This window comes from Crocodylus siamensis, unplaced genomic scaffold (genome assembly GCF_052110815.1).
Source record: "Crocodylus siamensis isolate JL-2025a unplaced genomic scaffold, ASM5211081v1 HiC_scaffold_222, whole genome shotgun sequence".
NCBI classification, from domain to species: domain Eukaryota; kingdom Metazoa; phylum Chordata; order Crocodylia; family Crocodylidae; genus Crocodylus; species Crocodylus siamensis.
Genome location: NW_028324632.1, coordinates 1 through 15,766, shown reverse-complemented (window position 1 = coordinate 15,766; position 15,766 = coordinate 1). Strand labels below are relative to the sequence as shown.

At 59.0% G+C, this 15,766-nt stretch overlaps 2 protein-coding genes across 2 annotated transcripts; one reads left to right on the top strand and one right to left on the bottom strand.

Moving 5' to 3' along the window:
- Positions 1 to 583: 583 nt before the first annotated feature.
- LOC149851774 (perilipin-3-like) lies at positions 584 to 3,695 on the top strand. Its single transcript, XM_090030393.1, has 5 exons — positions 584 to 646; positions 1,457 to 1,742; positions 2,511 to 2,710; positions 3,094 to 3,222; positions 3,327 to 3,695. Exons 1-5 carry the CDS (start codon positions 584 to 586, stop codon positions 3,693 to 3,695), a joined length of 1,047 nt encoding a protein of 348 aa, XP_089886519.1.
- A 5,339-nt stretch (positions 3,696 to 9,034) lies between these two features.
- Positions 9,035 to 14,824, bottom strand: LOC149851773 (uncharacterized). The gene is made up of 12 exons (XM_090030392.1): positions 14,275 to 14,824; positions 13,726 to 13,841; positions 13,388 to 13,510; positions 12,899 to 12,978; positions 12,385 to 12,487; positions 12,192 to 12,287; positions 11,804 to 11,911; positions 11,342 to 11,477; positions 10,647 to 10,741; positions 10,305 to 10,457; positions 9,610 to 9,757; positions 9,035 to 9,180 (listed from the first exon to the last, which is right to left on the bottom strand). Exons 1-12 carry the CDS (start codon positions 14,822 to 14,824, stop codon positions 9,035 to 9,037), a joined length of 1,854 nt encoding a protein of 617 aa, XP_089886518.1.
- Between the last annotated feature and the right edge of the window lie 942 nt (positions 14,825 to 15,766).

Genomic DNA, 15,766 nt, shown 5'->3' with positions numbered 1-15,766 from the left:
TGCTGGTCTAGAGACGGGAGCTGAGGGGCTGGCTCTGCGTGTCCTTGTTGCTTGGAGTGGGGCCAGCAGGTGTCTTTTCCATCCTGGCTCTCTCTGGGCAGCAGCGAGAAGAGGCCACCTGGCCTCTCTTGTGCAGAGGCTGTGTTCCCCATCAGGGTGTCCCTGCCCTGCGCCCCAGTGGGCTGTGCTGTTGCTCGGAGGCTTCCTACTATGCAGTGCACTCCTGAGCAACTTGCTGTGCTGGTGAGCAGGAGTGAAGGCCCAGGCAACAGTGCTTGGCTCCGGCTTGGAAACAAGGGTTTTTTCATCCCAGCCCTCAGTGCAGCTGGGCCAGGTCTGAGTGCTTGGCTGGAGTGGCTCTTGTGGCCCGCTGTCCCACTGCTGGGCTGTCCGACCCCTAGCAGGCTACAGGCATAGGATAGCCCCCACCCCACTTCAAGGAAACAACTTGTACAAACAGCTGTGCAGCCCTTAGAAATGCTGGGGGGGGGGAGGACGCTGCAGTCTCTGGGGTACTAGGAGGTATGCTGCCTGCCTGGATCCTTGCTGTTTCCTCCTAGTTCTCAGTGACTCTTCCCCTGCCATGGCCTCTAAGGAAAGTGACCCCCAGGCTGCCACCTCTGAGCCTCAGGGCCAGGAGCAGCAGGTAGGTGCATCCTGCAGCACTGGGGCTGCCTGGGCTGGGTGTGCTTCTGCTTGGGATTGGGGGCCCTGCTCCAGAGCAGCCCAGCCTGGTGCTGGTGCCAGCTGCTGTGGGCTGAGTGGGGAGCAGGCCCCACCCTTGGCAGGGCGTGGGGTCTGGGCAGCAGAGCTGTGGGACTGGATGGAGTGCCCCTCAGCCCCAGAGCAGCCAAGGGCTGGCTCTGCCCACCCCGGGACAACCTATTCCTGTGGGGTGACCATGTGGCAGCTTGGGCTTGACAGTGGATAGGACAACTGCCCCCAGCCATACAGGTTGCTTTATCTGGCCATGTGGAGGAGGGGGGTCCTGGAGGTCCAGTTCTTAAGGTAGCCATGAAAATGGGGCCAGTTGAGGGTAAGCGGAGCTGAGCAGGAACTGGGGTGTGTAATCCTCCCCAAGGAGTCTGGCCCGCTTGTTCCAAGGATGGAGACTCAATGGCAGGAGCGGTGAAGGCTGTGACTATTTTCCACAAGCCTTGGAGGCTGCGGTGGCAGGGGGCTGGCCAGCCCTGGTTCAGCTCTGCCGCCTGACCTTGCAGCAGGGAGCAATGTCCACAAGAATCCCTCTGCCCCATGGGAATGGGACCCCTTGCTGAAGCCCTGGGGCTTTGTGCCAGCTGTAGAGCCTTGGGAGGAGGCAGCTGTGAACCTATTGGTGAACTAGAGATGCTGCCAAATCTTCAAGGAGATGGGCAGGCCCTCCTCTGCCCAGCTGCTGTCGTCTTCCCTATGCAGCCTTGTGCTTCCAATGCAGTAAGAACTCTCCCCCCTCCAGGAGCTGGCAGAGGCCAAGGACCTGGAGGCAGCTCCAGTGGCGGGGGCCAAGGATGCTGTCTGCAGTGCAGCTGCTGGGGCCGCGGCTGCAGTGTCCAGCATGGTGGAAGTAGCTGAAGCAGCTGTCCAGGAGGGTGTGGAGAAGACCAGATTGGCAGTGACCAGCAGCATGGATGCTGCAGTGGGCTCATCCGTGGGCCAGAAAGCTACGAGTGACCTGGATGTGGTGCTGGGGAAGACGGAGCAGTGGGTGGACCACTACCTCCCCCTGACCCCTGAGGAGCTGGGTGAGGAGACTGGTGCCAGGGAGGGGGAGCTTGGCAGCTGGTGGCTCCGTGACCTGGGCAGTGGACATCCTACTGTTTGTGATCACTGAGGCTACTGAACTTCATGGTTCAGAAGAGCCTTCCCTGTCCTGGGGCATCTCTTTTTAGCTGCTCCTAGTACTGATGGGGGGGACTGGAGGTGAGCGAGGGGATGGATGGATTCCAGCCTGTTCTCCTTGGCTCCAAGAGAGAGCTTCCAGAGGGCAGTGCTGCACAGCCAAAAAGCTGCGCAGGAAGTGGTGACCACTGCTTACTGCTATTTGGAGCAGTACAGTTGGGTTTGTGGCTACTTCGTGCTGCACGAACACTGGGCAGGGGGGTCCTGGTCCAGGGTGCCCCAGCTCCAGTCATGACGTGGTGAGCAGAGCCCGGAGGCACTTGTGGTTCAGAGGCTGCTAGCCAAGCCCTCTGAGGGTCCCACAGGCAGGATGACACTATGCAAGGCCCTTCATAGGGCTTGGTTGGAGTCAGATGGTTTCACTGGGGTGGAGGGGTCCCCAACATCTGGGGGCAGGGAGGCTGTGCCAGGCTTTGGAGACGACCCTTAACCCCTAGCTGAGCCCTGCTCCCGCTAGTGCAAGGCAGCTGTGCCATACTTGCTTTCCCCTGGGTTCACTGTCCCCACAAGCTTCCTCAGGGGCCCTGACTCCCCCTGCCTGGGCTGATGCCCGAGTCTGCAGGTCCTGCCTGGTCCCCACTGATGGGGTGGTTTCCCCTGCTTTCTTCCAGCTGCCCTTGCTGCCGCTGTGCAAGGGGCAGAGGTGGCTGGGCTGGAGCAGCAGAAGCAGCAGCAGAGCTATTACGTGTGCCTGGGCTCCCTCTCGGGCGGCCTGCAGCAGCGAGCCTACCAGCACTCCCTGGGCAAGATGAGGCGTGCCAGGCAGAGCACCCTGGAGGCCCTGGTCCAACTGCAGCAAGCTGTGGACCTGGTAGGGCCTCCCTTCCTGCAGCACCCCTTCTTCCTCCTGGGGGTCAGGGCATTACAGGAGCTGGCCTGCCTGGGTGTGCACCTGGAGAAGAGTGCCAGCAGGGGCTGAGTGTGCAGGGTTTGTGTCCAAAAGGAACCTGATGGTGCAGGTGTCCCCTCCCTACACCACACCCCCATCTGGGCATGGGATCAAGTGCTCCCTCCTTCCCTAGCCTTCAGCTTGCCTGAGAACCTAAGTCTCCAGGGCCTGCTTCCTGTGGGGCTGGGTGGTATCTCTGCTCCTGTACCACGGGCTCCAGAAGGCATCTGTGATTGCCTAAGTGGAGGAGGATGCTGGGGGTGTTGGCACTGTGCTGCCTTGTAATGTGATCTTGTGTGCCCTAGATTGGCTCTGCCAAGCAGGCTGGGGATCAGACGGTGCATGACAGCCAGGAGAAGCTGCAGCAGCTGTGGCTGGAGTGGCGCCAGGGCCAGCCAGGAAGCCATGAGGGGGACAGCACCCCACGGCCGGAGGTAGGACTGTGCCCCTCCTCTGGAGCAGCCTGGCTATGCCCTGGAGCAAGTCTTGCCCTTGGGGAGCCTCCTTTCACTCCCCACTTCCTTGTCTCTCCCTGCAGGAGATGGGCTCCCAGGCTCTGTCCACTGCCCAGACCCTCCTCCAGCATGAGCACGATGCCTGGCAGAGCCTGACGGCCAGTATCCAGGGGCTGCCAAGCAGTGTGCAGGAGCAGGTCCAGCGGGGCTGCCGGCACCTGGGGGAGCTTCAGGCTGCCTTCTCCAGTGCCCCGTCCTTCCAGGAGCTGCCTGAGGAGCTCCTGAGCCAGAGCCGGGAGAAGCTGGCCAAGGCCCAGGAGTGCCTGGACAAGCTGCTGGAGTGTGTGATGAAGGACATCCCCCTCGCCTGGATCGTGGGGCCATTTGCTCCTGCTGGAGGCTCTGCAGAGCAGGTGGAGGAGCCTGCAGGGGAAGGGAAGGTGGAGCCCTGAAGAACTGAGCCCCTTTTGGGCCACAGCTAGTAAAGGGGCCCTGTCCCTCTCCAAGGGATTTGATTTGGGCTGTGAAGGTGGGCTAGTCTCATCACCGTCCTTCTGATGGCCAAGTCTTTTGTCCTCCCCCCTGAGCTGGGTATTCACCTGGGAAGCCCAGGAAGGGCTGCCCTTCCCTGGATGGCTCTAATCCTGCTGTACCAATTGACCTGTTAGTTGCCTCCTGATTCAAGGTTTCTTCTGCTCCAAGTAGCTTGCCGGCATTGTGACTGGGTCTGCTGGCTTAGTGTTGCTCACTGGGTGAACATGCTCGGGAGAGACCGAGTGCTTCCATCAAGTTGTTGCAGGGAGGGAAGGAGTCCTCTTGAAGCAGTCTTGTACCAGGTGGAAGCATCCCCTCTACTAGAATAAATGCTGCATTTGAAAAACGGCTCTTCCGATTTGGCTTCCAGGTGGACCGTCCTCGGCAAGTCCTGTTCCTGCACTGTCTCACTTTCCCAGCTGACTTCCCCATCCTACTGCTGGAAAGGAAGCGGCTCGTTCCCTCTCCCTCTTGGCCTCGTCTCGCTTGTTCCAGCCTCCTGCGTTCTCTCCTAGCCCTTGCTCCTGTTGTGCTTGTCAGTCATTCCTTCCTCCCTCTTGTTGTAACGAACTGGAGGAAGCAGAGGGACACCAGGTGCCTTGTATTTTGCCCACTTGCAGGAAGCCTGCCGGAGCTGTATGCACTTTGCCCTTCTCCCCTGCCTTTCTCTCTCTCCCCTAGGGCAGTTGCTCCTTTGCCTCCTAGGGCGTGTTGGGGCTGAAGGCAGTCCCCCCAGAGTTAGCAGGGCACCTGGCTGAGCAGGTGGGTGGGGATGTGCATCTGGGAGTGGGAGGGCAGGAGGGGCTGGGGCTGGGGTCAGGGTCATGGGTTGTGAGAGCATGGGCCCAGGGCCTGGGGAAGGGCCACAATCCCCTCCTCCCATCCTTGCCTGTGAACTGGGTGCTGGTTGCAGGGTGGGCAGCAGCTCGGCCCCAGTCCAATGCGGTCACTGCCCCATAATCACAGCCCCTGGTCCCACCTGCCTTCCTGCTCCTGACTGCAGTTCCCCCCTGGCAGCAGCCTTATCCTAGTCACCCAGCCCACACGGGTTCCACCCCCAGCCATGGGTGTGGGGCAGAGGGCTTGGGGTATCTGTCCAGTGGAGCTGGGCTAGGCTTCCCACCCCTCCCTAATTAGGTGGGACAGTCCTGGAATGGGATCCCCAAGTTGCTGCTGCTGCTGCTCCCCGTGGGAAATGGTGGGTTAACTCTCTTTTTGTCGGCTGGCAGCGTTCCAGCCTGCAAAGGGCTGCCAGGAGCAGGATGCACGGGGGCCACATGCATGTGTCGTACATGGAGTAGGTGGAGCCCCGGGCAGTGCCCTGTTGGTGTGTGCATTCCCCAGGGTGGGGTATGGCGGGGTACATGTCCCCAAAGACTGTGTCTCCAAGGCTGGGGGTGGATGCAGGCTGCCTGCTGCAGTCTCAGGGTTCACACACTTTTGCTCTGTGTCTTGCCCTCTGAGCCAAGGCAGAATGGGTGTTCCCCTCTTTATGGCAGCCTTTCAGGTATTTGAAGACTGTCTTATGAGCCATTAATCACCTTGGCTGCTGGCAGGCATGAAAGAAAAAGAAAACGTGCTTTACTGGAAGAGGCAGAGCGTTAGTTTGACCTGGCTCCCCAGTGTCTGTGTGGCTCCCAGGCTTCAGTGTGGCTTTTTGGCACTTCTATCTAAAGCTGATTCTGATTCAATCGGGAATGAATTCAAGGTGCCAAAACAGCACTGCTGAAGCACGGGATCGGTCCAGACGTTGGGCGATCTGGGTCCGACTAATGTGCCATCTCTTCTGGGCATGTGCTGGGCTTGGCGCAGGGGCACGTGGACTTTGAAGTAATGCGCCATCTTTGTGTGTTGAGTCTGTGAGCAGCACTCTTGTCCAAGCTAAATATGTCTCGTTCTCTCAACTTTTCCTCGCAGGGCTTACTTTCCAACCCCTTTCTCGCTCTTTTGTCTCCCCCTTCTGGAGCCTTTACACCTTCCCCGATTTTCTGTCTGAAAGGTGGAAGCCAGAACTTCAAACGCTCTCAGTGAGACATAACCGGCAGTGAGTACACTACAGAGCCTCTTGTACAGTCGGGCTGTGTTGCTGACACGTGTTTGATGCTGTGATCCACCAACCCTCCAGCTCCGGCCCAGCTGTGTCCCACCCAGACAGTTATCTTCCACTCTGTATTTTTGCTGTTGACGATTCTTGCCGTAAGTGTAGCACCTCTCATTTCTCTGTGCGCGCCATCATCAAGTTGTCTCTAACTTAGCTTTGCAGTTGATCAGGATAGCTCTGAACGCCACTCCTGTCCTCCAAAGGATTTGCAGGCCTTCTCAGGTTCATGTCTGCTGCAGACTTGGCCTATTCCAGTATGCAGATGTTAACAAATGTATTAACCTGGCACCAGCCCCAGAGCAGATGCCTGGGGAGCATCACGCACAACCTCCTGCCAATCCAACATTGACCCACTGATTTCTCCTGCTTCTGCTTATTAGGCCTATGATCTACCTGCCTAGCAGCAATGCTATCGTGGCCACACGTCTCCAACTTGCTTCTGCTGAGGCCGTCGGATTATAGAAAAGCAGGGATGGAAGAGACCTTAGGAGGTCATCTAACCTAGTCTCCTGCTCAAAGAAGGGTCATGTTCTGGGAATAAACCATCCGAGCCAAGGGCCTGCCTAGCCCACTCTTGAAAACGGAAAATGCTTCACCACCTTCACAGCAGGAAAGTTCTTCCTCATCTCCCTCCAAGACTTGCTGTGCTGCAGTTTGAGGTCATTGTCTCTTGTCCTGTCCCCTAGACTTTTCTCTGCAGCTGTATCGCAATCCTCTTTTTATAATCTCCTTCCAGGTATGTGCAGACTACTATAACATCTTTCCTTCAGTTTTCTCTTCTCCAGACTGAATACCCCACTTCTTTCAACCTCTCCTCATTAAGTCGTGCTTCCCAGACCTTGAACCATTTTTTGTCACTCTCCGCCGGACTCGTCCTAATGTATCCCCATCTTTCTGGAAGGATGGCTGTGTAACAGGACCCCACCTCTGAAGGTGGCTGCGGCCCCCCTGGGAACCACAGTATGCCCCCTGTTCACCCTGGCTTATCAGGGTCACCGCCTGTACTCCTTTTTTTGGCATGGTTATAAATCCAGGGGGCTGCTCTCAGACCACCAGAATGACTCTTTAGGTACTTTACTCTGCCTGGCTCATAATGGGAGCCCACTGTCTGAGCCAGGTTGTCACGCTTAGGCCTGTCTGCCTCACACGCAGGCTCAGTCCTGGGGCCTGGTAGCTCACATCCCCTCCCTCTAGCACCCGAGGCTGAGCGCCCTCAAATCTATTCCTTCCCCCCACACCAGGCTAGTGCTACCCACAGCCCAATAGTGCAATCCCTGCCCCCCCTCTAGGCATCTTAGGTAGGCTCCCATGGGTCACGGCTAACAAAAGAAACAACCAAACGCATTGGGTGGGGCACTCTGTCCTGCAGTCCCTGCACAGCTCGATCCTTGAGCCTGGCCGGGCTCAGATCTGACTCCTCAGCTCACACGCTCTGTTTCAATTCCCTGCTTGGCCCCACACCTTCCTGTAGCCAGGCCCCCTTCCCTGACTGGGCACAGGAAGGGCTCCTTTCTAAGGAGCAGGCTTACAGCTCTGCAGTTTGCCTCCCTGCCGCTTCCACCCTGCACCCGGTAACAGAGGTAAGGGCCCCTGTTGCAGGGGTGCGGAGCTGGAGACTAGTCCACGTGAGGCCTCACCAGGGCCACATAGAGCAGAAAAATGACTTCCTTTGATTTGCAAGGGACACTCCTGTCAATGCACACTGGTTTGGTATTGGCATTTTTGGCAACAAGAGCACATTGTTCACTCATATTCAGGTTATGGTAATGCCCAGGTCCTTCTCTGCAGTTGGTGCATGGACATTTTCTGTCGGGACCTGATTCTGGCTTGGGCCAGGGCTGGGCAGTGGGCTTGGTCTGGCATGCGCAGCACTGAGGTCTGGTCCTGCGTGGGGGTGGGGCCCCATACAGGCTCACGGGGCAGGCTTGGCACGACTGTAGAGTCCTGACGGTCAGCTCTGTGCCAGGCGGCCAGCGCAGAAACACCACCAGAGAGCGCCTCCCCCGCCCCTCACCTGGAAGCTGCTTCTCAGGCAGCTTTTCCTCTTAATGGAACAGGTACACCCTAGTCCCCTGTCACAGAGACCGATTCACAAAGATTGCCCCCTTCCCACCCTCAGGCCAGCTCTCGCCTGCAGAAGCTACAGCCTCCCTTCTGCTCTGCATGTCTTTGATGACATGGTTTTCAAGAGGAGATCAGTTCTTGTAATGGGGCCCAGTGCACACCCCATGTTTAGCTAAGGGTGACTGCTTCTTGGATGATTGCCTCCACCTTTCAACAGCACACTGCCCTCCAGCCCCCAAGCAGAGGGGCAATCAGAAGGAGTCAACCAGATCCTAAAGCAGTAACTCAGATGCTTTTGGAGTGATCAGGACTATTAGTCCTGCCTGAACAGGCATGCAGCAGTGTGGAGCATGCCTCGGTGGGAGCCAGTTGTCTTTTCTTTGGTAACTGATGGGCTTCATCTACTTCTAACACACAGCACCTTTCACCCGACCGGTTATTGTGGTGCTGGTGCTGCTCAAGACCATTCACCAAGTCCAAGCCAACCTAAAGGCTGCTAGGACTGCCTATAAAAAGAAATAGGAAGACTGGCGGCATCAAGAAGTTCCTTTGTTGGCAGGAGGTCAATAGTTACGTGCAGTAAGAACAAGGGCAATCAACAGGAGACAAACTATTAACTTTATTATTCTATAACAATTGAAGATGATAGACAGGACACGGCACTTGCTGCTGCTGCTTTCTCTCTCCTCGGCCTGAACAAGTATTCATGTTTTGGCCAGGTGTAGTAAGCCCTGCTGTTTGGAGAACTGCCCCTGCTGTGATCTCATGGTGCCCCAGTACCTCAGAGGAAGGGGAAAAAACCCCCACAGCCAGTAGGATGTTCAAGGGGAACGGGGGAGGGGCGGGAAATTCCTTCCTGGCCCCAACTGGCAAAAGCCCTGAGGCCTGGGATTGCAAAACGCCGCGCACACTGCAAAAGCTACCTTGATCCCGCAACTGGAGGACCAGAAAGTCATGACGCCTGGTCCTTGTTCCCAACACCTTGATGGGCAAAGTGGGTGGAAGAATAAGCCAAAGTCTCCACCCACTGGTAACTTCTCAAGCTGGGTCAGATGTTGCAATCTCTCCAGGGGAAGGCTAGCTCTGACTGATTCACGGGGTGTTCACATCAGTCGATGACCCTAGCGTGGTGGCTGGTTCCGGGATGGAGGTTCCCTCTGTGGGCGTCTTGCTGCCTGGGGGGCTCTGGATGGTGCCTTTGCTCAGGGAGGTGCTGTCAGCCTCGCTGGTGGTTGAAGCTGTCACCATCAGAGATGAGAAAAAGCAAAGGGTGATCAGAGATGCGTGTTGGTGAATTTAAGTCTTCTAAACAGAAGACTTAAAGGTGATGGGCTGTATGGCTGCCCTGTGCTTGAGGCCTAGTTAAATGCCTAAATGGTTTCAGCAGTCATAGGATGTGGGAGACCTGTTTTATGGCCAATTCCTCCATGGGGAGATGAACACTCACTGCCTGGCGTGTAGGGCGGGGGGGAGGAAATGGGTCCTGGCAATGGCAGGAGGAGAAGGGAATGGGGCCCAGTGGAGAGCTGATACCAGGCCAGGTGTCCTTGGGGACAGAGGGGACAACTCCCCACACACCAAAGGGCGAAGGTCTGTGTTGGTGCCCTGAGGCTCCGTCTGTCTTTTCACAGGTCTCTGATCTGCAGGGGCAGAGGAGGGAACGGTACCTGCAGAAGGGACGTTGGGCTGCTGCAGAGGGGAGGGGGTCCTGGAGGAGCTTGCCAGCAAGCTGTGGCCTTGCAGCTCTCTGGGCAGCTGTTTGAAGCCCTTCATGACCAGCAGCTTCCTCATGACCCTGGCAGGGATTTCTTCCTCCTGTGAAGGGACAAGAACCAGGGAGAGACTCATTACCCTCTGGGAGGTGGCAGCCACAGCAGTGTCACAGCACCAGGAAACAGCAGCTCCTCCCCGTCTCTAAGAGCTGGATCAAGCACAACGTCTAAGACAGACTCTCTCAGGCTGCTTGAGACAGGGACGATCCTTCTTGGAGCAGGGGTTGACCTAGACGAGTGCCTGGGGGGCTTACTCTTCTATGACTCCATAGCCCGGGGCCACTTGTGGTGACCTGGGGCCACAAAGGCCCTCAACCTAGGCAGTGGCAGCTTCTCCTGATGGAGTTGTACATGTGGTCATAGGTCCTGGCTAGAGACACGCAGCTGAAGGAGCCGTATTTGTGCAAGGGACACGCTGGTGCCATCCTGAGCATACAGCCAAACTAACTCCTTTCTCAAAGGCACTTGCCAGGGTTCCCGTTTGCTTTCACACTTATGGGATTGAGTTAAGTGTCCGTGGGATGAAGTGGCCAAGAAGTGAGGGGCCCTATGCCCCTGCACCCACTCCCTGATCCCAACCCTCTGCTTACCTTGTCCCCGATCAGCTGGCCGGCTTCCCCCAGCATGGCGTAGAGGAGGATCAGCGCAGCACGGCTGACACACATGTTGATGTCCAGGACCCCTGCAAGAGCCCTCTGCACGAAACATCTCCTTTGCCCCTCTGATAAGATCTTTTGAAGCACCTGAAACCAAGGGGACAGAAAGTGTTTGCAAATCCCAGAGCCGGGCTCCGTGACCAAGCTAGCTCCTCACCAGGGCAGTAGTAGGAAACCGTGGGAGCTGCAGAGAAGCAGCAGGCCTTTCTCCACAGCCCTGGACACAGCCAGTGCAAGGACACACAGCTTTGCCAGGGCTGGGCAGAGCATCCTTACCTCCCCGACTTGAGCCAGGTCCATGTAGCTCTGGACCTGGCTGTGCTGTTCCCGGCTTACGTGGAGAAGCCCCTCTGCCTCCTGTGTGTCTTGCCCTAGGACAGACAGAAAGATCTTACTCAGAGCCGGCATTGTGGCCTCAGTGCTTGGTGTCTGCCCAGTGGAGCCAGCGCTGCCGCATGGCACAGCGTGCTCAGGGCCCTGGCAGGGTTTCGTCGTCCTGAGTCGTAAGTGCTCATCCAAGCTCCCTAGGTATCCTGTGTCCTTTATGTTGTGGGGGCGCTGGGACTGGCTGCCTGGTTTAGACAGGGTCAAACAGCAGAAATGCACGCACCCCTTCCAGACAAGCGCTGCTCCAAGGTACTTCCCTGGCAAATTCCCAGCCTCTTTCTTGTGGTATGTGCCCCTGCCCCTGCCCCTGCCCCTGCCCCTGCCCAGCGGGGACTCTTTCCCTCCATGTCTCTCCCAGCACTTTTTTCCTTTCCCCACTTTTGAGGGCAGACCCTGAACATGGTGATTTTCCTAGCCTGCGACCCAGCTGGGCTCTGGAGTAAAAGGGCTGGTGTCCATTTGCACACTAATCTGGGTGTGGGCAACCATTGGCAGGGGAAGCTTCTTGTCCCCGAGCTGGGATCAGTGTGTGGACAGAAGGATTGTTTCCATAGGGGTCTTGCACCCTGGCTGGGCTTCCTTACCCTTGTGGTGCAGCAAGATTTGGGCGAGCAGGTAGATGCCCTCCCTGGCCTGGCAGCTGATGTCTGCTGCTGGGTGGCTGAGGGACAGACACAGCTGGGCCGCGGTGTCACCCATCTGGGGCATGTCAGGCGAGTCCTAACAAGGGGGAGAGGGGAAGGGAATGCGTCTGCATCGTACCTTGCATCACACACACTCTTCCCCAGCCTGGGTGTCTCTGTCCATCTCCTCCTGCTGCCCCATGCCGCAGGATAGGTCAGGCCAGAACAGGTAGTGCCAGAGCATTCAAGCCCTCTGTTCCCCTCACAGCCTGGAGCCGAGGGACTCGAGCTGGTTCCCTGGAGGTCTGCCTGCCCTGCTGCTCCAGGACGACCAGCACCAAATGTGACACTGCCCGGAGCAGGGCGAGCACATGGCAGCCTCAAAAGTCCCAGGAGGCACCCCTGCGCCCAGGAACCCCCTACCTCAAACCGCGGGAGGAGAGAAGCAGCAAAGCGGAGAAGGGCGCTGCTGCTCCTCATGGCCTTTGCCCTGGCTATGGCATTGGGAGACTGCAGCCAGGATGTCAGGTGCTGTGGGAGAAACCAGGTCAATGGCCACTGCCCCTGCAGTGCCCACAAGCCCATGCCCTTGCTCTGCCTCAGGGCTATCCTGCAGGTTGGAGGATCTGCCGCACGGTCCAAGGGTCTGAAAAGGGCTCTCCAGGCCTGGTGCAGACAATGCTGATCCCTCGGGACAAAGCTGTCTGTCTCCTGACAGGGCAGGGATGCATCCCCGAGGACAAGCTTGGGCAGCTCACAGGGCACTGAGGCCGTCCCTCCCCGGAGCCCAGCTCCTCCGCGCCGTGCTCACCTCCCAAAGGAACTGCAGCCTGCCCAAGCTGGGTTTGGTGGCCATCAGGCTCCTCAGCATGGCCTCCAGGTCCTCCATGTGCTTCTGCTCTTTGGTCTGCAGGGGAAGGATAGCCAAGGCTGAGTACCATGCGGCCTGGGGCTGCACCTGCCAGGCAATGGCAGCAGGACTGTGTAGGGGGAGGAGGACTGACCCTGACATAAAGGCTGTTTGGTGTTGCGGACGTCAGGCAGATCTTCAGGGTGGTCTGCAGCAGGCACGACTCCATGGCTGGCTCCAGGGCTGGCTTCAGCTCGCTGTCAGGAGAGAGGCGCCTGTGTGAGCCTGGGCTCTGTGGGGCTGGTGGGGGCACTGCCCTGGGCTGGACAGGGGTGGTGGAGTCGGCACCAGTTGGCAAGAGTGGAAGCAGGAGCTGACAGGTGGTTACGAACCGGCTGACGTCTCCCAGCCCACCCGTACAAGGGCTGCAATAGAGCCCCCTCTCCCACTGCCCCGTGACCCTGCTGCCCTCCTGCAAGAGCCCCACAGCTATCCTCTCCTCAAGGACGTCCCGCCACCCCTGGAGGGAAATGCCTCCCCAGCCAGCAGATAGTGATGCCCCTGCTCTATTGCAAAATGGCCTGTGATGTGGGTGGGGTGAGCGAGTAACTCGGAGCAAGGCCAGAGCCAATATCAGGGCTGGAAGTGTTGGGCAGGGACGCCAGTACCTGAGGCTGCAGATGGCAGCTATGCTGTTGCACAGGATCCTGTTTGGCTCTTCATCCTGTGTCTCTGTCTCCATCAGGCCCTGGGAGCCCCAAAGGCCCATGTGAGATTAGGGCCCCACAGGCCACAGGCCCGTCCTGCAGGGGAGACCCCCCAGCGCTCCAGGCACAGGCAGCTGGATCCTGCTCGCTATGGCAGGACCCCTCCCACATTTCCCTCGCACCCACACACCCAACATGGCCAGCCCTCCCCTTCCAGCTCCCTCTCACACAAACCCCTGCACCCAACCGCTCACGCCCTGATCCCACCCAGATGCAGGATTCGCCCACTGGCCTGTATGGCTTTAGCCCAGCAGCTCCCTTCCCTGCTCTCCCACATCACCGCCCAGGCATGCCTGCCCTCCCCTGGGCGCTCCCTGCCTTCCTGGCCTTGGGAGCCCCTATCCCTTCTCTCTCCACTCCCCACGGTGCCCAGTGCTTGGCCAAGCTCACCATGATCTTCTGTAGCAGGACCACTTTGCAGATCTCCGGCTCCAGGGTGTCCTCTCCCCTCTGCTTGGTGGCTCTGCAGAGTGTGGGGATGGCGAGAAGGAAGCGCTCTCCGTTCTCCTTGTCCTGCATCCCCCCAGCACGGGATAGGAGGAAAGACAGCGTGTTGGCCAGGGACCTTCCCGTCCTCCCCTAATCAAATGTGGGACGAAGACCCCTTGGATGCCCCGCTTTCCTTGCACTGGTCTCGTGCTGGGGAAGCAGAGTGAGAAGCAGAGGCAGCAGCCGTGATGGGAGTCAAGGGTGGGCCGGGTGCCAGTTCCCTTAGGGGACTTCCCTACCTTTCCTTGGCCCTGGAGGTGCAGTATGATGTCTCTGAGGGCTTCTTCCTCCAGCAGCATCAGGTCTTCACCCTCCTGCTCTTCCTCCGCCTCCTCGCCTGGCCGGTAGGGAATCACTTCACAAGGGAGGAAAAGGGGAGAGGGTGACTCCTGCTGCAGCTTGGCGGGTGTGAAGGGGCGCAGGGGGCTCAGAGATGCTTTCATCTTCCTTCTGGAGCCTAGAGCCCTGTGCCAGAGCACGTCTCACACACCACCTCCCCGTGCTCCTCCTCTGCATTTTCAACCTCGTGCCCCCATGACTGAAGGGGACCAGATTGTCCCTACTTCCTCGGCAGGTGCCGGCCCCTGCACCGACCATGGTTGCGCCTAAGTCAAGCCTCACGGTGCCCTGCTGCAGGGAACGGTGCCCGTGACCCTGGGATCACTGGAGATGTATGGCTCAGGCCCTTTGTCCTGGCTAAGATTCAACTGCATGCCGCCAGGGATGGACAGACTGGGCTGAGCGAGCCCACTGTCCCCAGGTTTTTGGCACCCAGGCTGTCTCCTCACCTTTCATGGTGGTGCCATAGGGCGAGTTGCCCCCAGACTCCACGGAGCTGTCGAGGTCTCCCCGGGAGGAGCTGGAGCTGAGGCTGGGGCTCGGGCAGGGCTTGCTGACCTCCTGCCCCAGGGAAGCCGCGTCCCCCTCCATGATGGTGCAGGGGGCCGCCTCCTCGGGCCTGGGTTCAGGGCACAGGTCGTGGTGGCTGGGTGCCCTGGGAGGGGAGCTGCATGGCAGTCCTGGTTGGTGCTCTGTCTGTGCTGGGTCCTGCCTGTCCAGCCGGAGCGGGGGCCACCTCCCCACTTTCCGAGAGGGCTCCTCTCCTTCCTCCCTCTTTCTTCCCGGAGCTGCGGGGGTCCTCCTCCAGCACAGCAGGCATGTCCACCACCTGGTCTTGATCGTCTCCACTGCACCAGTGGAGTGGGTGCTCTCCTCCTCTGGCCCAGGCCTCCTGCTGCTGTCCTCCTCCCCCGGGGACACCTTGGTCGTCCTGTGCTTCAGCATCCGCCTCAGCCTGTCCATCCTGGCAGGGCGCAGCAGCAGTCGTGAGCCAGGCATCAAAGCTTCTTCTCCCTAACCCCCTGTCTGCCCTCCCCGGCCACCTGGGCCAGTCTCCCTTGTGCAGGACACAGGCAGCTCGCTCAGCTTTTCCCTCCCCATCCCAGCAGCTTTGGTCCCAGGGCTCTCAGGCTTTGAGAGCTGCGTGGTCAGGGGCAAAGACCTTCAGTTGGTTTGGACAAGCAGCTCCCTCCCCCTGCTGCAGCCCACTCCCTGCTCCTGACTGGGATGGACTGAAACCCGGGAGTCCAGGCCTCCCCTCGGACGTGCTCTCTGCCTGGGATACAGGAGCGCCAAACCAGTGACATGTGGAGCCCGGTGCATGAGAGCTGTGGGTGCTCAGCAGCACCACAGGTTTAGGCTCCCAGCGCCACTCCGCCTGGGGAGCAGTTCCTGCCTGGGGAGGGGTTGGGAGTCCGCCCTTGGGGATCTTTCCGAACACCCTGCAGGTGGCCGTGGGGAGCCCCAGGGGCTGCGTCGCTACATGGAGGCTTTGATTCTCCAGCCAAATTTGCAAATATGTGAAGGCGGCAGGGGCGCGCTGAAGGCCACTCACTTGCCCTGGGGGATGGAGCGCTGCTGGGCAGATGCTCAGAGACCGTCCGGGTGTGCTGCGATCCGCTTGAGGCTCAGGCACTGCGGGGTCCCGACGCTCTTCTCCGGCGCCTCCGCTGCTTCCTAGGAGCTGTAGCCGCTGGGTGTGAGGTCCGCTAGGCGAAAAGGGACTACAGGGTCACATCCCTAGGGTGGCTGGACCATAGCCCTTTAGACAGCCCCTTGCCCTCCTAGAATTTGCACTTCTCCTTCCTCCTGCCCTTTTCCCTGGGTGCTTCCCCACTCACAGGAGACCTGTCGCTCCCCGACATGCCCCTGTGGCCCTTCACTCCAAACCAAATTGAACGCCTGCTCCTTCGGGGTAGACGTTCGCGTCCTCTCTGCTGC

Coding starts and splice junctions, on each gene's coding strand:
- LOC149851774 (XM_090030393.1), top strand. CDS start 584: ATGGCCTCTAAGGAAAGTGACCCCCAGGCTGCCACCTCTGAGCCTCAG. Junction 647..1,456: donor CTCAGGGCCAGGAGCAGCAG/GTAGGTGCATCC, acceptor TCCCCCCTCCAG/GAGCTGGCAGAGGCCAAGGA. Junction 3,223..3,326: donor ACAGCACCCCACGGCCGGAG/GTAGGACTGTGC, acceptor CTCTCCCTGCAG/GAGATGGGCTCCCAGGCTCT.
- LOC149851773 (XM_090030392.1), bottom strand. CDS start 14,824: ATGCCTGGCTCACGACTGCTGCTGCGCCCTGCCAGGATGGACAGGCTG. Junction 13,511..13,725: donor ACCTCCAGGGCCAAGGAAAG/GTAGGGAAGTCC, acceptor GGGGGGATGCAG/GACAAGGAGAACGGAGAGCG. Junction 12,488..12,898: donor GCTGCCATCTGCAGCCTCAG/GTACTGGCGTCC, acceptor CTCTCCTGACAG/CGAGCTGAAGCCAGCCCTGG.